This window comes from Anopheles ziemanni, chromosome 3 (assembly GCF_943734765.1).
Source record: "Anopheles ziemanni chromosome 3, idAnoZiCoDA_A2_x.2, whole genome shotgun sequence".
Taxonomy (NCBI): Eukaryota; Metazoa; Arthropoda; class Insecta; order Diptera; family Culicidae; genus Anopheles; species Anopheles ziemanni.
Genome location: NC_080706.1, coordinates 54891199 through 54913843, shown reverse-complemented (window position 1 = coordinate 54913843; position 22645 = coordinate 54891199). Strand labels below are relative to the sequence as shown.

The 22645-nt window shown below is 37.8% G+C and overlaps 1 protein-coding gene across 3 annotated transcripts in view; it reads left to right on the top strand.

Moving 5' to 3' along the window:
• LOC131289575 (voltage-dependent calcium channel type A subunit alpha-1-like) overlaps positions 1 to 22645 on the top strand; it is a 34607-nt gene that overhangs the window by 4357 nt on the left and 7605 nt on the right. For all 3 annotated transcript variants that reach the window (XM_058318860.1, XM_058318861.1, XM_058318862.1), the window contains exons 8-24: positions 181 to 240; positions 1174 to 1278; positions 2632 to 2829; positions 2919 to 3133; positions 3207 to 3871; positions 3943 to 4506; positions 4590 to 4733; positions 4823 to 5024; positions 5165 to 5329; positions 7763 to 7873; positions 10994 to 11077; positions 11151 to 11333; positions 13546 to 13637; positions 15659 to 15809; positions 15909 to 16036; positions 16154 to 16356; positions 16434 to 16648. In XM_058318860.1, the coding sequence (XP_058174843.1) occupies positions 181 to 240; positions 1174 to 1278; positions 2632 to 2829; positions 2919 to 3133; positions 3207 to 3871; positions 3943 to 4506; positions 4590 to 4733; positions 4823 to 5024; positions 5165 to 5329; positions 7763 to 7873; positions 10994 to 11077; positions 11151 to 11333; positions 13546 to 13637; positions 15659 to 15809; positions 15909 to 16036; positions 16154 to 16356; positions 16434 to 16648 (3485 nt within the window). The remainder of the gene's footprint in view (positions 1 to 180; positions 241 to 1173; positions 1279 to 2631; positions 2830 to 2918; positions 3134 to 3206; positions 3872 to 3942; positions 4507 to 4589; positions 4734 to 4822; positions 5025 to 5164; positions 5330 to 7762; positions 7874 to 10993; positions 11078 to 11150; positions 11334 to 13545; positions 13638 to 15658; positions 15810 to 15908; positions 16037 to 16153; positions 16357 to 16433; positions 16649 to 22645) is intronic.

The following is a 22645-nucleotide window of genomic DNA, read 5'->3' as shown; positions in this document are numbered from 1 at the left end:
CCCGAAAAAAAACCGACCCACTGGCTGGCCGTGCCATTATCGGAATGACCTCCATCTGGAAATTGGAACTATTCTTTCATCATCTATCGCACCTCATCATTCAACTCGCCCCCACCACCGACCACCAACACCCACCATCCCCACGGCGGTTGACGTACCGGCCGCTCATCCCTTGAACAGAGGAAGTAATACTAGCCGAAGAGCGCACCACCGAAGAGGAGCGGCTGCACATCATGGAAGGTTTGTGTCACGATTCACAATTGATGGTGGTGGTAGTGGGGAAGTAGTAGTCGTAATGGTGGTAAAAGTAGTCGACCAGTGAGTATGTTTCCCTTTCCGTTCATCGGTATGTTGTATGTGTCGGCATAAATTCATCCTTATCGTCGGGCGCGCGTCTCCACCAGGATACTCACACTAGCACACCAGCACGGTGTGACGACATCCGGACCGGTGTTCGGTAGACGCGAACACTAAAAAATATGAAGCATTGCTGGCAACACTGTGCCGAGCTCCACTCGGGCTCCTCCAGTGCTAGCACTGGGAAACAGGATACGCGCTGACTCGCGCGGCCAACGTGGAGACACGTGGGCAAATGTGCTGGTATTGCTCACAAACACTCGTTACATCGCATGCGCCACCACCGCCCCCCCCCCCGCACGGCAGTTACCAGCCCATCCCGCAAGACGGCAACGATGTCATAACGCTGGTATTAGTATTCGGAATAGGGCGCCGATTTGAACCGATACCGCGACCAACGAACTTTCCCCGCTGTCATGTAGTGAACACTACGCGTAGAGGGGTTCACTCTTATCACCCGTAGAAGACAACGCGATTCCTTCACGCCCGCTTGTTAGTGTGTTGGTTTGTTGTCCTCGATAGTTATTCTAAAAACGCTGTTACCTCGGCACACGGCAACAATGCATGGAAAACTGTGTGCGTACTAGATGCGCGGGAATTTTACAGCAGCAAACAAAACATCTCATCCTCATCGGTCATTTGTGCCTTACTTATTCATGCAGCATGCCAATTTGGTTTGATTGCTTTCTGCGTTCAGAAAAAAAAATAACATTTACTGACTTTAATGAATTTACTGTACACAAACTAACATTCTCGTTTTCTTATAATGTGCTTCCCTGCTACCTGTTGAATGCATCGCATCATTCGTATTGACAGCCCGAAGACGTGCGGCTGCCAAGAGGAAAAAACTTAAAAATCTCGGCAAATCCAAATCGACCGACACGGAGGAGGACGACCCGGACGACGATTGTGGTGATGATGGTAAATTTAATCATTTTTCGAAAATCAATTTCTTCGGCAGAAGACCAAAACCATACGTTAGGATCGGACACAAAACATCATTCCAATCACAATACGATTCACACTAATTTAGGCAAATCAACACGATCATGTACAAAAAAAAAAAACACATACTCAAGATGACTAACCAGCCGATACTTTTTAGTATTATTACCCGTGCAGTGATGTTCCTTTCTACTGGTTCTTTATTTAAACTGTTGCCCACTTGGGTCTCATAATGTGTTTTACTGGTTGTTTGTTTGTTGGGTTTGTTCTTCATCTATCTTTTCTATTTCATGTTGCATGCACTGTATTTCACCGTCTCATCGCGACTATCACTGCTGTGAATTGAAAAAAATATAATTCCCCTAAAAAACCATGTTTTAAACATAAACAATCGTACACACTAAACTGCCACGATTCCCGCGCAGTCTTTGTTCCAAAGCGCAAAAAAGGTAAAGGTACGGAACAGTTACTTTCTTCCTTTTTTAAATTGCTTCGCGGTACTGCCCTAGTATCTAGCTGATTTCGCTCGTAACGTTTAATTAATATAATTTGTATTTGCTTAAGGCTAATTGAAATCCCTCTTTGCGTTGCTCTCGGTTGGGTTGGATAGGGATTAATTAGTTTTCATCTTATGGTATTGTTTAGAATTATATGCTTTATAGGAAAAAAATATAAATTTTTGAGGTATATGGGAGATTAAACCAAGATACTGAGTGCATTCGAAAAGCATTTTTTTTTTATTTATGTAGTTTATGTATATTAAAGAATTGCACAGGAAAATTAACACATTTTTTCATGTAATGCTTTATTGTTCATTTTCCAACGGTTCATAAAATATGGGAGATTTATCCACGATATTGAGTGTATTCAGAGTATATTTCACTTATTTTAGTAGTTTATTTTTCTGAAAGAATTGCTCAGGTAAATTAATGCAGTTTTTTTATGTATCGTGATATTGTTTATTCTGTTACGTTTCATAAAATGAAAATAAATGCTAAACTGAAAATTGAAACACACTGACGTATTTTAAATATTTAGCAAAGAATTAGTTATTTAAATTTGTTCGTATACTTTAAACACTTTTAATCTGATTTTTTAAACACATACTATGTATATGGCTTTATGTTTGTTGTATTTATTTCATAACTATTCATTAAACGCCTTAATAGGTTTTTGTTCTACGAAATAATCCATTTTGGAAGAGTAGTAGAATCCAAAACAAAGTAAAATTAGTCTTCTTAGACGTTTATCTCTGCTAGTACATGTGTTGCAGAGGGTCATGATTGACGAGAACTTCATCTAACGTGCCAATTTTCTCTATTCTTCCAGGTTACCTTAAAGCCAAAGTGAAAACGCAGGGCAAGTGTAAGGGCTTCTGGCGGGCTGAAAAACGGTTTCGATTTTGGATCCGACATACCGTAAAAACGCAATGGTTCTACTGGTTCGTCATAGTGCTCGTGTTTTTCAACACGGTTTGTGTCGCCGTCGAACACTATGGCCAGCCCAACTGGCTAACGCAATTTTTGTGTAAGTATCTAATGCTTATGACTCCATTCCATTACAAACAGGGTACCTGACTTTCCCGTGTTCTAATGCTTTGTTATACCATTTTCCAGACTACGCCGAGTACGTGTTTCTTGGCCTGTTCATGATGGAGATGTGGATTAAGATGTATGCCCTAGGGCCGCGAATATACTTCGAGTCGTCGTTCAATCGATTCGATTGTGTCGTCATTAGTGGCTCCATTTTTGAAGTGGTCTGGTCCGAGGTTAAAGGTGGTTCGTTTGGTTTGTCCGTACTGAGAGCATTGAGGTTGCTTCGAATATTTAAGGTAAATCGAGAGTGACATTCATTTATTCATTACAATAAATGTGTTGCTTCGGTCTCTTCATTTTTATTTTCAGGTCACCAAGTATTGGTCCTCGCTCCGCAATCTCGTGATATCGCTTCTCAACTCCATGCGATCCATCATATCCCTGTTGTTCCTGCTATTCTTGTTCATACTGATCTTTGCGCTACTCGGAATGCAGCTCTTCGGTGGACAGTTCAACCTACCAGACGGCACACCTCCAACCAACTTTAACACATTTCCCATCGCGCTACTGACGGTGTTCCAGATCCTAACCGGTGAGGACTGGAACGAAGTGATGTACCAGGGCATTGAATCGCAGGGTGGCCACAAAAAGGGCATGATCTACTCGCTGTACTTCATCATTCTGGTGCTATTCGGTAACTACACCCTGCTAAACGTGTTCTTGGCTATCGCCGTCGACAATTTGGCCAACGCACAAGAGCTTACCGCGGCCGAGGAGGAGCAGCTAGAGGAAAACAAAGAGAAGCAGCAGATGGAGCTGGACAAGGAGATGGAAGCGTTGCACATGCAGAACGATGGATCGCCTCCCAGAGTCGAAGTTTCATCACCATCGCCTACGCGAGGGAATGGAAGCGGGGGCAGTGTAAAGGTGAAGAAGAAAGACGATGACAAGGAGGACGACGATGACGAGATACCGGATGGTCCTAAGCCGATGCTGCCGTATTCGTCAATGTTTGTGCTCTCACCGACCAACCCGTAAGGCCAAGTTTTTGGATCACTTTGGCAAAGTATACTTGTTAATCGAACGTGATTCCATTCCATTGCAGGATTCGTTGCGCGGCCCATTGGGTGGTGAATCTCCGGTACTTTGATTTCTTCATCATGGTCGTCATTTCGCTGTCCTCGATCGCGCTGGCGGCGGAAGATCCCGTCGAGGAGGACTCGCCGCGCAATGTTATACTCAACTTTTTCGATTATGCGTTTACCGGCGTGTTCACGATCGAAATGTTGCTCAAGATCGTCGATCTGGGCGTTATTCTACACCCCGGAAGCTACCTGCGCGAGTTCTGGAACATCATGGACGCCGTCGTCGTCATCTGCGCTGCCGTCAGTTTTGGCTTCGATATGACCGGAAGCAGCGCTGGCCAAAATCTGTCCACAATCAAATCACTACGGGTGCTACGCGTGCTGCGTCCGCTGAAAACAATCAAACGGGTGCCAAAGCTGAAGGCAGTGTTTGATTGTGTTGTCAACTCGCTCAAGAACGTCATCAACATCCTGATCGTGTACATACTGTTTCAGTTTATCTTTGCTGTCATCGCGGTGCAGCTGTTCAATGGCAAGTTCTTCTATTGCACCGACGACAGCAAGCATACGAGTGACGAGTGCAAGTGCGTATATATAGCTCCGTTTCGAATATTGGTGCGCGTTTCGGGAGTTTTCTGTTAATTTCTTTCACATCTTTCTACTGCAGAGGTCACTTTTTCGTCTACGATGGTGCCGATCAACTGCCGAGGCGTGAGGCTAGGGAGTGGAAAACGCAAAGCTTTCACTATGATAACGTGGCGACCGCTATGTTAACTCTGTTCGCCGTTCAAACGGGCGAAGGCTGGCCTCAGTATGGAACATTTTTATTCCTTAGCTCTGCTTCAAAGCGATTTCTGTAATTAACCCATCTCTGTACGTTCCTCTTCCTTGAACTTCCAGAGTGCTCCAAAATTCGATGGCAGCTACCTACGAAGATAAGGGTCCAATTCAAAATTTCCGAATAGAAATGTCCATATTCTACATAGTGTATTTCATAGTGTTTCCATTCTTCTTCGTTAACATATTCGTGGCCTTGATTATCATTACATTCCAAGAGCAAGGTGAAGCGGAACTACAGGATGGTGAGATAGATAAAAATCAGGTAAACTATAACCCGCACCGTTCGGTTGCAAGATATTTATTTTCATACAGTCTTCTCACCATAAGCTGTTACGTCGAACGAAGAATCAGAAGAAAAGTTAACACGTTCATTTGTTCTGGCTTTTCTTTTTCTACTTTCAGAAATCGTGCATAGATTTCACGATAGGTGCTAGACCATTAGAGCGTTACATGCCAAACAAGCGCAATAGTTTTAAATACAAAGTCTGGCGGATCGTCGTCTCGACACCATTCGAGTATTTTATAATGATGCTTATCGTGTTCAATACCTTATTGCTGATGATGAAGGTGCGTATGTTTGTGTTCCTCATATTTGTTTTGCGTTCGTAACCCCTTCTATTCCAAGCTAACATATCCACACCATCGTCGCTGACGCGTGCTGCTCACCACATCACACGTTGTATTGAGATTGTGCGTACAAAGGCTGGGTTCTTTGTATTCCCGTCCATGATCCTCGATCGATGCCCGGTACAGCATACCCCTTATAAGTGCATAACTTTTCGTAAGGCTACCCTTGCATTAGCTGTGAGGGTCAGCAATGGCTAGATAAAACTGTTTTTATTGGCATTTCACAAACATAGACTCCGCGGGTGGAAAGCATAACCAATAAGAGAAGATCAATTCGTTCTCTTGCACACTACCAAGGCAAACAGACAAAGAAAGTTGTATATACTAAGGAATGCACACAAAATGCCTTCCTGTTCTTCTCTATACTGACTCTATAACATGATATTAGGGATACTCCACAGTTTGATCTCTCCGTTGAATTGTAGTTTTAGTTTGTTTTTACATTTTTTTCCAACGAACTGTTTGTTTCAGTTACAGTTCCTGTGTTATATTTGAAATACGAATGTTTTTTTTTTGTTTATGCACATGATTGTTTCGGATGTTTAGTGGTATTTTTATTACCTTTTTTACTTTTGCACGTTTGCACTGCTCTGCGTCATGCATCCTGTTAATGTCAGTGGTTATTGTATGTTTTAGTGAGACTTCCGTTTGAGCTGTTTATCTAAGAATTTATTTTTGCACGACCATTGATTCGATATGGAGATTAATTGAATATCTTGCATGATTGGCAATATTTGTAGTGCATGTATAACTTTGACTCGAATACAGTGAATTTTATTCAACTTGTTTTTAATTATTTGACTAATTGGCAACTTTCAAATATCTACCTTATACATTGTTTTTGACCCATGAGATACTCAATTATTGATGGCCGCTTGTAAATTTGTATCCCATTTTTAAGACTATATTATTAGTTCGTCGGTTATGTCAATTCAAAGGAAAATTATTCCATCGTTTAGATTTAACATAAATATGTTTTACGCAAAGTGTAAACCTCTTTCACTATGATGCGCTGTTCATTCAGTGTGTTTGCGCCCTACGTCAAATATTGAGTATCTGTGAGTCTTGATTACGAAGACTTGCATTATTATAGGTACAGGTTCAAGCACATGTTAATATTGTATCTGACATTATTATGATTTTGGAATGTTTGGCCTAACTAAGAAGTTTGTGTTTGACCACTATTCGTCCAACATAAATATTTATGATGTTTTCACATAATGTTGCCTCATTATTATTCACGTACTGAAGCATGTTCTGTCGGAACACTTCTTATGTACTTTTAATTGATGAGTTTTAAGAGCACAGTAATCATTTTATTTTGCATGAACTGCACGACATGTTACGCATGATTAATATGAAGATATTAGGAATGACGTTGGTTATTTGTGTGGTTTATTTGGATCAAACTGGGTATTCCATGGGTGTATCGTGTTAAGGATTATTTTTTATGCACTGCTAATTTTCTTTCGTCACGTATATGGATGTGTCCTTGATAATGATTCATGCACTAAGTCAATGTTTGAACTCATTCATTATCCATTTCGCGAAAGCTTGCAACTAACAATCAGCAGATCGATGATACTTTCTTTCCATCCTGTGGTTTCACAAACTATCTTTCCTTATTGGCATGATTACTGTTTGCTGCACTCTGTCCTGTTGATTCTTCATGCACTCATCTTATCTATGTGGATTGCAGTGTTTCAAATCGTGTCACAAATCATTTGCGCGCTGTACATAGCCCCTCCCAATGACTATTCATAACAGCATGCTCCCGTGCATTTAACATGCATGTACGATTTTCATTTCGATTGAAATTGAGAGTGATTTCTATAAACTAGCTTGTGCTTAACCTTCTTGATAAAATGCTTTACCAACTATCAATGTTTAACGATCATAACGTGGTTCATTTGAATGCCTCGCACAAATCAACTACACATGTAATTTGCATAAAACATCATTCATCCATATATTTGCCACATTGATGAATCCCAAGCCCTTGTTCGTTGAATTCGTTAAGTGAACGTTGCCCCTTTTTCTACCACAATCAACTTTACAAAACGTCCTGATCGTTCGCTATCGAGACAATTAAATCAAAACACATTTTGCAAAGTGAAGATTTCTGGTAGTGGAATCTCTCATACGCCTTTTTGATCCTGTGGCAACACCCTTCGGTTTATAATTATTACACAGATCAAGTACATTTCAAAATTTGTATGTACTTTTCAGCATCCAGGTGTTTAAACCTGTTGACCAAATGATCCAAACCAAAAAATAATTCCCAATTCCAACAAAACAAAATCAATTATGAATTTTGTCACTATACTTAACTGTGTCTCAATTTACCTATCATTATCAATTAACCATGCGCAGTATCACAATCAAGGAAAAGAGTTTGAGAAATCGTTAAAATATCTCAACATGGGATTTACCGGGATGTTTAGTGTTGAAACAATACTGAAAATAATAGGATTTGGCGTCAAGGTGGGTATACGGCGACTCTAGCTACTTGCTAGCATCGGTTTTATCATGGTGTAAAATTAAGCAGTATGTTTTCTATTATTTTGGTTCATCCAACACAACTATTTGTTTATTTATGCATACTTTCTTACAGAATCATAATAACCCTTTCACTCTTTAAAGCCATCTGCAAAGAATTTGATATACTTCTCAAACCTTAAAATGATAGAGGAATCAGGTAAGTGAAGCATGCATACTTTTCTTTGCTCCAAATGTGTTTGGTATTTATAAAATGATTGAATTAGAAAAATAACATTACCAATGACTAAAGCGCAACGTTCTTCCAGACTTCACAAAATGAGGTATTGTTATTGATGTATTATTTTAATTAAGTTTTACTCATTTCAATATTTTTGTCAAATTTTATCAAGGTAAGTAATTTTCTTCTTAACTAGCATAATAAAGATGAGTTAAAAAACTTAACGTTTTAATGTTTTGAGAAGTATATCAAATTTTTTATGTCATCATTAGAAATATTCTTCATATACAAGTTAGGAATTTTAATTTCATACATTCATTAATGTTGGTCAAAACACCTAGCTATGAATAGCGGTTTTAAAATACTTCATCCATAGTGTGATTCGAAAACTACCTTAACTACCCTTCATGGTATTTTTCTTTTTTGCTCTAGCTATTGCAACATGTCAAACAAACCTTAATTATTTCAATTTGTTTTTTTTTTCTCCAAAAATTCTCATAGCAAACATGGGCAAGATCTTAATTGTTTTGAAGAAGCATTATATTTTAATCAATTGATGAATTGAGATGAATGAATGAAAACTATTTACTCGCGAACCCAAAATAGCAACTTGTTTGATCTCTTTTAAATTCTACCACATTGCCCAAGTTTGACATTTTGCCATGTTGGCTAGAGTTCTTTGCTTAGCATGACTAACTGCATTATAACTTCCAACTGTAATAGCACATCTATCATAAACTGCTTATTAAGTATTCGTGATTTTGAGTGTAATATATTGCATGTTGCTATTATTTATTTTGCTTTTGGTATGTGGTAACCCCCGTGCTTGTTCGAAAGACAAAAGAGGATTGAAACTAGTTCAAGCATCTAAAAAAGATCCAAATTTATTGAAAAAAATGAAAAAATTGTTGGCAGAGATTCATTCAAACATTATACTGATATCTTCCTTTGTCTTTTGCCAAACTGTATTTCATCCATATTAGATTGCATGTACTCTAAGAAATGCAAATTATGTTCAACACATGTTATTATTGTGCCTTGTGAAAGGTTTACGCATGAAACGGAAGCCAGTTTTGTTTAGAATACAATATGCTGAAATGAATGCTCATGTTATGCTCGATAACTGCACTATTATATTAGCCATCTACTGTTTGTAAAATTGTGTCACTATTATTTACACGAATATTATATTTTTCTATGAGTTTAACGTTATTATTAAGTTTATTTCATTCTTCGTTTTTTATCAATCGGTATGTGCATGACTTGAAATGTGATTTCTCGTGCAATTTTTGTTTTGTTTTAATAAAACTTTATCGACAGATCAAAACATGCCTAAATGATCGTAATCAGTACAACTTTACTACAATTACTCGGTTCATTCATGATAATGTATCAAGAGTTTAAGGTAAAATCGACATAAAAGTGGATTTTATTCATAGCAATGAGACTTTAAAATTCGTTATGAAATTCTTACGGAAGTAAAAGAAAAACAAGATGTTCCCTTTCCTCCTTTAAGAAAACATTTGCATTAATTTATGAACAACGATTAAAAAAAAAACTAAGATTCGCTGACTTGCTACCCATATTCCTTTCTGCAGTTCCACGATGCGCCGACGACTCTGATTGATATTCTGAGCTTCATGAATTTGGTATTCACGTTCTTCTTTTTACTGGAAACTATTATGAAACTAATCGCTTATGGATGTAAGGTTGGTACCGCTATGTCGTCAATCCATAAGATGTGTACTTTACGGAAAACAAGTGAAAATAAAACCAAAACAACCGCCATTTCTAACGATCTGTCAAAGATGGACTGCGGCTGTTTGTTAGTTGTGTCATCTTGAGTTTATGCCTAATGCATCCATGTCATCATTTACTCTGTTCGTATTTTTGAAAATTATTTTTCCGATGATAATGATAACAGTTTCACACCAGTAATTAATACCATGAAAAAAACTGATTATTCGGGGAACATTTCAATTCATGCGGTTCTTGGTGAAAAGATTTTATAGTTTTGACATCATCGACCAATTTTGTCACAACGGTTAATTCGATTGTTTTAGTACCAGTTTTAATACCAGTTTTAATTATATTTTGAATTCTGTTTTCGATTTTCCAAAGGATTCGCAAACACTATTTGTTCCCATACTTACATTTCATCTTCATAGATCTTTCTATTATTTATCGATATTTCATATGTTCTCTAAAAACGTCATGAATGTACGTTAGTTTGCAAGTAGAAATTTTCTGAAACTAGTACATTGATGTTCATAGATCCTATGTTGGATATTAAATCAGAATACTATACCTTAAATCTGTACATTATGTTAAACTTCTTTAAAAACTTTCTAATTCTTTATCGAACGTGTTAGTCTGTTCTAAAACAATTCTTTTCATTCATTCCAACCATTCAATGCCATGATTTAGTCTAGAAGAAAAGCTCATTCAACGAGACATGGTTGGAACTCGATAGTGTATTATTGTTTTTTTATTTATCATAATTCTTCTCCCTATCTGTTACATTATTGTCTTGAAACGCAAGAAACGCATATTTCATTTTTAATTTCACGTTTCATATTTTATGTATTTCCATCACGCATTATACAATCATGTTCAATAACGTAGTTTCTGCTAATATTTTTGAAAGCTATTCTTTTATTTAAGTTTTTAAACAAACATCTGCCAGACAATAAATTATACCCGCATTGATTACTTTCATTGATGTTTTTCTTTCTACATTTATTTCTTATTAATCATAAGAAATGATTTGTTTAACTTTCATGCTTCATTTTTTTTTCTGAATAATGTTACTAATAATATTATATGCCGTTTTCTTTCTTTTCCACAATATCCTTCAAAATGCTAATCCTCTTCGTTTCTAACAGAATTTTTTCAAGGACCCTTGGAATATATTCGATTTTATAACAGTTATTGGAAGTATTATCGACGCTTTAGTTTTAGAATTAGGGGTAAGTAAATCAAACGAATACTACAATTAAGAACTTTTATTTAATCAGTATGAATTATTTTCTTCCACTACAGGAAAATTCCTTCAACGTTGGATTCCTAAGACTGTTTCGTGCTGCACGATTAATCAAACTGCTGCGTCAAGGTTATACAATACGTATATTACTTTGGACATTTGTTCAATCATTCAAAGCACTGCCATATGTCTGTTTGCTGATTGCCATGCTATTTTTTATCTACGCAATTATTGGCATGCAGGTATTTTTAACTCAATTTACAACCTTTATCTTATATTACTTACTTCTGTTCCTTGGTGATCATATTAGTATTGTTTTATTTTATTTCAATAATTTCATTATTACTTTTTCTTGTGCAACATGCCAAGATTTTTATAAGCCCGATGGAGTGAAATTTTATGAATGTTCATTACATTTACTATTCTCAAACCAGAATGAATGGTTATATTTCGTCAGGGAGGGTTAATTAGAAGTAGATATTTTTAATCTCAACTGTGATTTTAATATCAGTTGAATTAGAATAGCAAAATAGCTCTTCCTTCAATTTAAAATAAATAAATTTACATCTTTACTCATGTTCATTGCTCATAGTGCGGGGACTTGCTGGTTGCATTTAGAACGCGTCCTTATTGTATTCATAATTACTCAAAAACATATTCTCTGCTCATAGATAGGAGAACTAGAATCATTTTTAACTATAATCATGGTTATGATCCTTTGTTTCTTCTTGCGACACTTTCTATAGTGTTGCAGTTTCAAACAAGATCGATTGTTGATTTTCATTATTGCAGTAAAATTCATCGATTCTAGCTTCAACGTTTACGCAATTTTTATACAGCGCTTCGTTTGGTTTCTTAATCAACATTTGTTGGCATTAATAGATATGGCAATGTTCATGAAACTGAAGAAGACTAAGCTGCCCATAAAGGTATCAATTTTATAATTCTCTATTATCACGTCGATTCAAAACGAATCCTATCACAATTTAGTCGAACATTATCTCAAAATCAGTTGTCTGTTGACCAATTTTTTTAAATAATGATATCTACCAATTGATTAAAATTTTGTTCAAACTTTACATTTGATTATACTATAATTTTATTAACTTTTCTCATAATTGACAAAAACTTGTGCAAATTCAACCCTTGAACGGCGCTCCAAACGAATCACTTGAACGGCGCTCAAAAATGGTAATCAACGAATTCGGTGCATCGCCCGGTGCCATGCAATGCAGGTTTTTGGCAACATGAAGTTCGATCCCGACACCGCACTGAATCGACACAATAACTTTCAAACGTTTTTCGGAGCTCTTCTTCTACTTTTTCGGTAATAATCGATCTTTGAACACGCCACTGTAGCCTTAGAAAATTTATTAGTTTTCATTGATGCTCTAGCTCCACGGTTTTATTTATTTTTTGAGGGTTACACTTGGAATACCCACGCGTGTAGTTCCTTCTTTATAACTGCTCTCCCATTTTACACAGAACAACACGAAAATAAGCTGTCACGAACAATTACAAATCATACTACAATAATAATAATAATAATAGTATAATACTTAATTGATAGTACCTCTCAAAGTTATTCCCCTTAGTGCAATGTTCAATAATCATACGATGTTGGGCCAACGCTCAAGATATTGATAACATATCAACACCCCTCGAATGTATTTGTTGTGCGTAAGTTGTGTGTTCTGTCATCCGCTAGTCGTTTAGAGTGGTGATAGAAATAGTAAAATCGTGTAAAATTATTGTACAGTTACGATCGTGTAACCGCCTGGTCCGTTAATTCTGAAGTTGTTACCAAGCATTACCACAGTAAGTGTTCCCATATATTTAAGTTCACAATCGTTTTGCTATCCAGTTGTACTGCATTTCGAAAAGTGTTGAAGTTGGGAACGAAATTTAAAAAAAATTCTCCAAATATAAGCCCAAGTGGTATGCAAAACATATTGGTAAATGTTGGATGGGTTGAATTTCAATGCTTTTAACAAACAGTAGTAGCATGTTGTATATAAGTAACATTTTAAAAAGATAGATGAATTACGATTTAGATACTTTTTGCAGAGCAATTCAATTTCATCCAGTAGATTGTGATAGCCGCAATACAATTTGCAGTTAGTTGTAGACAACACATATCTGATAGTATTACCCTCTTTACGAACCGAAGCGAACATTCCTCAAAAACTATTGTTTTGTAAATTTTGTAATGCTTTTAAGTTACTTTTTACAAAACTTTTTTTTTCGGTAACATTTTAATTTGTTTTTGTTACATTTTTGTGTTGTACATACGTTTATAATATGCCATGTGTTCGGGATGGAAATGTTTAAATTGTTTCGAAATGTAATCTTTGGTTGTGGTGAAAATCTCAAGTACAATTTAAACATCCACCTGCGAACACTGCTATCCTCCGTAAAGTGCAAAAAACTATACTTCCTTTCCAACAAACTTAGGTATTTGGGAATATTGAGCTAGATCCTGAATCATCTATCACTAGACACAACAACTTCCGCTCATTTGTCCAAGGGCTGATGTTATTGTTCAGGTAGGTGTTTAACGCAGTTGCAGTGTATTCTCATCAAAATCACAAGACAACTCAACTAGTTTAATTTTCTATGACGTATTCAATTCCTCTTATGTGTACTACAATATATTTTCACAAAAACAAACGATACTTCAACTACTAGATATTCTGTGTCTCTTCAACTACTTTTTTCTACTCATATCAATAGTCCTACCTCTACATCTACTACTATTTACCAACTGAACCTCAAATAATAGTTCGATATGTATAGGATGTGAAACATAGCGTACTCATATGGAAAAAGCTGGAATTTTACAAATGCAGCTACCGATTATAGCATTTTGAATGTGAAATGTTGCACAGTGAAGAAAATTAAGGCATCTCATATACCAATGCCATCAAGGCGGTTTCATGACAGTTTTTATTACAATGTATTTAAGATCTGAATAGATACTTTTTATTCCCAACTGTAGCACAGTTTAGTACACATATAATGACTTTAGCTCAAGTATAATTCTAGCTTAGATTATTTTTCCGTCTTTACTACGGCATCAGATGTTGTCGCCAGACCTGTAATCTGCCAACAGTGAAATTTTTTTTCAATACAATAGTCAAGTGATAATGGATGCTTCTGTAGAATGGTGTCTATGACATTTGATAGTAATGCTTCCTCTGACTGCAATTTTAATTTCAATTCAAATCTATTTTCACCTTCAGCTTTGTACACTGTGGCATCTCAAGATCGATTTGAGGTGCCCTAACGGTAGTTCCATTTAGTTGAAGTCATAGCTATTATCAATCATCTATTTCCGTCAACGACTAGCGACTAGCGACCTTCTTGATTTCTAATCTTCTATACCATTTTCACGTTTCTAGTACTAGGTTCTCTCTTTCCGAAGAGCTCGCACAAAAATCGAGACCAATATAGGACCTGTTTTCTTGCAAACCGCGTGCCTCAAGGAATCGAGTCTCAAATCAATGTACAGTTTGATAGCAAACGCAATATTGCTAGTTATCTTCCATTCTCTTCGATCTGTTCAATACACTTAGTTCTTTTATTTGGTTCGTTTGCTCGCTTCACTTGACATTATTTTGTTCTGACCTTTGACCTACATTAGAGCATTTGTTGTTCCCTGTACTAGATTTTATACAGATTTGAAAAGCAAACAGCTTGTTATAATTCTTAATAAACTTTGATTTAGAGTTTTAGATTCATCTTAGTCTGGTGTCATTTTTTCCTTGAATGCTGTATAGATAATTGTAGATTGTTATTTAGCAAATATTTACTTCATTCACCAATTTATATGCTAGCCTATTGCCTTATTTAAAAGCCATTTTGCAATAAGGTCTCACCATTTACTGCTGTGATCGAAATTTCACACAATGTGTTATTTTTATCAAAATAAATAGACCAAATTAAAATCATGTTAATAGCCTGATGACGTAGAACCAAATGTTTTACGGAGGATAATTGACATCTTTTTTTAATTACGTTCCTGCGCATTGCGTTTCATTGCACTATAATTTATTCTCCTGGGACAATATGTAAAAAAATACTTAAGCTAAGCTTTCCCAGTTTTACACAAACTTATTTCATAGGAGGTTTCTTCAAAATTAATTGTTGTACAAATCCTCTGTAAACATAAACGCCTGCGGTATTTCGAGTATTTCCATTTTTCCCGCCTGTTGCTCCCTTAATATTTGCTTTAAGACGCCTATTGAAATACATTAACCATTTACACGCGCACACACATCAACACATGCCCACATACATTAATATTTAGGTAAAAAAACAATCTAAAAATATGCCGATCTTGGTACGCATACTTTCTTATCTTGTTCGAGCCAATATTCTTCCATTTGCTAGTTTCCCCTAACGTTTTCCGTTTGCCCTGGGCAAGGCTGCCCATGCTAGAAATTGAAGCATCATGCTTTCAGGTTTACCGCGTACTAATTATGTATTTTGTGTGTGTATGTTTTCGTTTACTCGACGTCCAACTTCACACTTACCTTCCGCGTTTCCCGCACAAACGTATGCGCAGATGTGCTACGGGCGAGTCGTGGCCGAACATTATGCTGGCATGTCTCAAAGGGAGACCGTGTGACCCAAGAGCAAAAAAAACGAACGAAACGTGCGGATCGACACTGGCCTACGCATACTTCGTGTCGTTCATCTTCTTCTGCTCATTTCTTGTAAGTGTATGTTATAAGGTTTGGATGGTGACAAGTTTAAAAATGTATCTCTTCAACCTTCTGTTGCTACATTTTCTACTGCCGGGTACGGACCAATAGATGTTGAATTTGTTCGTCGCCGTTATCATGGACAACTTTGACTATCTCACGCGTGATTCCAGTATTCTTGGTGCTCACCATCTGGACGAATTCGTTCGGATATGGGCAGAATATGATCCTAATGCTACGTAAGTATTCAATACCAAATTAAAAGAACCATTAATTTATCTGTGTGCTATAAAATCTGAAGCATTGTAACACTGCGGCATGATTAAAACTGATACTAAATTATGCTTTTATAACAGGGGTAAAATACATTACACCGAAATGTATGATATGTTAAAGAACATGGATCCTCCCTTGGGATTTGGTAACAAATGTCCCAATCGACTCGCCTATAAAAAGCTCATACGAATGAACATGCCACTCGATGCGGAGGGTAAGGTCGCCTTCACAACAACGCTGTTTGCGCTGATACGGGAAAATCTCAACATTAAAATGAGGACCGGTAAGGCAAAGCACTTCTTCCCCGAGCGTAATTGCGGAAACTCATCACAATCCCATTTCAACCTACTATCGTTACAGCCGAGGAGATGGATCAAGCCGATATGGAACTGCGGCAAACAATCAGCCACATATGGCCCCTGCAGGCTAAAAAGATGCTCGACCTGCTCGTCCCGCTGAACGAAGAGCTGAACACGGGCAAACTGACCGTGGGCAAGATATACGCCGGTCTGCTGATCCTAGAGTCTTGGCGCAACACCAAGTTTGGCCAGGTTGAGTCTGATCTGCCGGTAAGTGTTCGATGGTGCAAAAGTGCCCCTTGGAGTACAATCACGCTTTAATAGTGATTACACACGTGAAAACTTTCCACTTTTACCCATGAGAAGAAGTTTGTGTGTACATCTTTGCAGCAAAGATGAGTCGATTCCTCGCATTATTAGTTCATCAGCATTACCTCTGTTATGACTTCATACTATTTCATTTATTGTAGATGAAATTGGTCTATCGAGCATTGGGAAGACTGACCACTTCATTTGCTCGAAAACGTTTGACAAAATTTGGCCAGTGTCTGGCTAAACACTTTGAAAGATTTATTCATTTTACAGTTTGATTTTTTTTTCGTTGATTTTATTACTTTTGTTTAACCTATCTCTTAATCAATTATTATGTTTTGTTTCTCTCAATAACTGGTGTCTGTGTAGTGAGCATTATTTGGTTATCGTTTTAAAGCGTTTTTGGATGATGTTCTGTTCACACTGCCCCTAAGTATTGCATCGAGGGGAACATAGATCACTTATCGTCTGTCTCCAGATCGTAAATTGAGTAACGTTTTGCCAATTAAATCTGTTCTCTGTACTAACACCCTTATGTATGCCTTGTAACTGTTGTTCAGCAACAAAACTTCTTTTAGTGAAGTTTATGGAACGATCTTTCCTACAGACGTCAGTTTTTTTTAACATGTTGTGTAAGGTTTGTCGCATCTAACTTTTTATTTAAGTTGTGAGAGACATGTTTACATCATGATTTTTATTTCTTTGTTTAATAATCATGTCTCTTTATTGTCTAGATTTTCCCGGTCACTTTTATTTGAAATTTGTTTTCGATGTCGAATGATTATGTTTGTCTTCTAATTGGGTTATACATTTGTCCTAGATTCCCGCATTAATTGACCACATTCTTGTTTGAATTTTTATTAAAAATTATATTATCGGCATTCATTGACATTAAAGACTGATATTTTAGGAAAAGCTGTAGCATTGTATTGGCTTTTTTCAATGTTTGAAAAGCTACTGACTCACCGAAAATGATCCTTTTTATTTTCAAAATACGAGTTTTACACATGCAATCAGGATAAATTTCAATCACACAAAATGGAGGACTGTATTTTCCTTAAACAGCTGATAATCGTTCTGTTTTGGTTTATAATCAACACGAGCCTTTAATTTTTATGTCACTAGATTTGTGACAATGCTTCTTTATGTTCACCCTCAGATTCCTTTTATTTCTCGAAATCTAGGTAATTATCATGCTGAACGAAAATAAAATTCACAATAAGGATGAGAATAATACATTTCCGTTCACTAATGTTGATCTTATCATGAAGACTAAAAACAGTGATAAACAACCAATATTACTATCCTGACCATTATTTTTCAGGGAAATGAAGCAAGCATAAATAGTCCAACGGCCAGGCTGCCGGTATTATTCATTATCTTTCTCTAACAAACCGTGTTTTGCTCTATGCTAGTTAGGGCCGAGTTCTTACGCTGGCATTTTCTTAGTATTCGTTTCTCTTTGGTTTGCAACCGGTTTTTTCGATTTTTTTAGATTATCTCAGAGACCAACTAATCGTAGTTTCGTGACAGTTGTGGATTTTGTAAAAAGATCAATTCTCCAAAAATTACCTAACATGTCGCTTTAAGATTTCCGAGCTGTTTTCTTTTATTGTTCGGTTTTAGATTTTTGAGCTGTTAGAATTTGTTTAAAAGGTCATAGATACCCTTGTGTGAGGTGCATTCTGTAGCGTAACATAGATGATTATGATTTAATACCTACATTTTTGTATTTTGGGAGCTGTTTATGATTCATGGCCTTGGCCGATTTTGGAAAATAGAAAACACTACTGAAGCAACCAAAACATTACTCACCGAAATAATAACACGTTGAAAACCTGTAACAACATAATACATTTACCAAAGATTTGCCAAAGTAGAAATTCGGAACCCAACTCATCGTTTGAAAAGACTCGCGTAAAATTAAACGCTAGGATAGTGGATAAATGAACCCATAGTAATTTTTTTTTTTCTATTTTAATCACAAATTTCACAAAAACCCCATATTTGTTAGTATGTATTATTTGTTATAATTCATCGCAAAAATCTCTCCCAGTACCACCCCATCTGAACATGTCTTGAGAACTGCCATGTTGGAGATTTTTGTAGATATTATTTGTATAGCGTAATGGAGCGTCAATCATTAGGATGTGGTAAATACATACGTCCGGTTTCGTCTGAACCTGGTTAAGCATTACGTTTACTCATTAGTTCTAGTTTTATCTACCATATGATCTCCACCGAGCATCCTTCCGCGAAGCCTACAAATTATATGAAATGGTCAATTAAACACATTAAACCTGGAACATTGTAGCATTATATGTGTAACAGATTACTCATAGTGCCACAGAATAGTTGCTAGTTCCATCATTAGTTCCTTAGGAATCCCTTTATCATTAGCTCAAACAAACAACCCGTGTGTCTCCAGTAATGGCTCTGTTCTACCTTAAACCCAAACCTGAACCAATGCCCCATCATGGTGTCCGGTAAATCTGCTGCAACCGTTCTGTTTAATCACTTCTAATGCATTATTTTCCAGAAAACTCTTTCGATACGATTCGTGAATGTTAAGCCCTGTTGTCCCGATGAAAAATACTGAGAGACAAATTGAGCGTGCAGTAGCCAATATCAGACCGTGTTCGAAAAAGCTAAACTTAACCAAGAATTCTGAGAAGATAGTAACAAAAAGACAATCGCGAGACGAATTGTGCCCAGCGCAGCGGAGCAAAGGCGCCATTGAAATCCTATGAGCACGATCTGGCTTAGGTTTCGCCCAGCTAGAAGCAAATCCGATTGGATGGTTTTTCTCGTGTGCCACATTGTTTGCTGGTGCGAATCGAGCCACAGACGCCGAGTTCTGGTTACGTTCCGCTTTACCGGACCCACGCGCTCGGACTCGCTCCGATGCTCACCCAGCGGGATTCTGCTCTTGCTGGTGCCTCTAGTTAAGCTGGTTGTCGTAGGAAGAGCTCTAGGTAAATGCAAGATAAGTAGTTTGACAATGGAACCGCATGCGGTTCGTCACGTAATATTTTTTCTGTACTGTACTCTTTTTTCCATTCTGTAATTGTTCCAATGATTTACTTTTCCAATCAAACTCATACCGCAACTACAAACTGCAAACTAAGCGAATGTAACAGCAACAGTACCAAATAAACCATTCACCTTCATACTAGACATAATTCGGTCATGGCCGCCGATGACTGAACATTTGTATCTACATGTATCTTACGTGCAACATTGAGTCTGTAGAGTCGGTTACACAGTCGGAGCAAAAGATACATTCGAGTTTCTATTATTTTATCAGTCGATATATTTGAATTATACCGTCAAACCTGCAAACAAACAAACAATTACTCATGCACTTTATCCTAGTCTTCCACCGTACCAGTATCTTATCCAACACGCCTTCCAGTAAACCCCAGTCGTGTCCGCCCACCATCCGAGTGGCTCACATTTGTGCCGGTTCGCGGTGTGTGAGATCTTGTAAAAATTTGCCACGCTACTATATGTGTGTGTGTGCCACGAACTGTAAATTGAATTCTCCCCTTCCCAGCAACCTATGTACAGCAAAAAGCAGCAAAACGCTAGTAAAACCGCCACATATCGCAACGCAACTTATCTGCCTGTACATTGGCTTTTCGTAGGATAGGATACTACGCCGTTACTGTCACGTTTTCCTTACTCGAACACCACAGCTGCGTGCGACGCGGTGCATTGTAGCTAAACTATAGTATACTACAAAACTCTCCAACACTCTTGTATACTGCAGTGTGTCGTCTTGCATTTCGTACGATTCTAGAGCCCGGCCGAGTGTGCCAGCTGGGCATCTGAGAGCCGCACTCTTTACGTTACTTCCACCGGACGGGTGTAACGTTACGATTCTGTTGTGGGTTAGTTGCGAGTTGGGGCCTGTTAATACGCGTCACAGTTCACTATGGATAAGCGAGGCTCGCTAGCAACAACGGCGTGCAGGGACAAACGGTCCTACAGCTACGTTGACACTGTTTCTTGCTCAAATGTATATCTACAAGCCGGTCAATCCAATCCGTTTCCCTTCCAAACTCAAATTGACTTACTCTAGCGCATAGACAGTTGCATATGAATTTTAATTTTCTTTTAAGTTTAGATAGACCGATCTCCAACTGACTAGTGTTTTTTTTTATTTTTGGTTCAACTCATTCTAGTTTCATTTGCGTAGCTTTTTTTTGGAAAACTAGTACACTATTTGTTTGAGTTTTGTGGCGTCTACTAAACCAGTACGGCATAACACAGTTTAAAAACAATTATAAGCACATACACATCCACACACAACTACACCAGATTGGAAAGTGCCAACCTCATGGTTGATCATTCGGTACTTGGCACCCTGTGCATCATACATCACTATGTACATTCAATCCGTTTACCTCGCTCATGCAGGTACCGACTATTGCTTTTGTAGCATGTCTTTAAATTGCTCTTTTTTGAATGATTTGTGCGATATATCTTTAAGACAATTTTAATGCTCAAATTTTACCTTCAATTTCTTTGGATCGTGATGTAGTTTAATCTAGAAATTATACCTTTTTTAGAATAGACAAATTACTACATTCGTACTGCATGCGATCGATCTGATTGTTACTCCAGTTTGAAGATTCTCAATTTAGGTTTTTTCATTCTGTTGGCATTTGAGTTGTTTGGTTTGACATGATTTGGAATTTTTGTTTCGAGTTTGATTTTAACCTTTTTGAAGTTTTTCAACTAAACAAACAACATCACAAGATACCTGTAAATATTGTAAATGCACCATCTGAGCTGAACATGTATGCAACACCGTTGTACAGTCAAAATGGACATGAACAGTTCTGGCAAATGATTTTTTTGTCGGCACGTGGAAAGGCTTTGCTTGAGGCTCATAAACCATTCCAACGTGGCGGAAGATTCATTTGCCGAATGGTGCGGAGTTTCGTTTCTTTCCTTTTTCGTTCTTTTCCTAATGCTCTTTTTAAAACCTAGGCTAATACTATTTGCACACGGTTGCTCAACCACCGATACTGTCACGTGTTTTTTCAATTTCCTATTGTTTAAGATTTGAATTTTTCCAACACTCTGCAATGGTTGAATTGAACATAATCGAGAATGTGCCTTTGCTACTCTATTTCATGAATTTCGTTTGTTTGTTTTTCGCTTCAAAACTTTTTCCACGACTTTCTCGCTTCCGCTAAAAACGTATCAACCACCAACATCCAACTGCAATGTAAAATGTAAACGAAAATCAAACATTAACCGAATTAAAATCGAACACCTTAAATCACCTGTTCCATCTTAAATGCTGCCCATTTACCGTGTGGGCGTGCGCATGTAAATAAAATCGGTTCCGGTTCGATTCGGACGCACTGCGATGCATTCGTGTACTCGCGTGTCACGCTAAACTCCATGATAATGGCCTATAAATAACACACGTAAAATATCTTCGAATGCGTTTATTATCATCAAACCTAACTCGCACTTGCACGTGTGCATCACTTGCATTGCATTCTACCATTCATCATTTCGTCAAAATCAATTACCAACACCACCACCATTCTGTGCAACCACAACCCCTTCGAACCACATCTTCTACTGCCACCTCTGCTACTACCGCCGCTACTACTACTACTACTACTACTACTACTACTTCAACTACCAACCCACCCCTACGACTACTGCCACCACTGCGCCCGCATGTACCGACGCTGCTGGCCACTGCTGCCCAACAGAAGCCGTCCCTTTTCAGTGCGATCCTCGATATGGCCGTGATGGAGAAGACGGGTGGCTCGCGCACCGGTTCGCTGAGCCTGGAAAACGGCGAAGGAGTCAGCTCGCAAACCCACCTGCTCTACGGTCACGGGAGCGCCAACGGAGGCAGACCGGGAGCCGACAGCGGTGGTACCGGGGGCATCGGCAGTGGTGGTGGTGGCGGTGGTGCTGCTGGAGCTG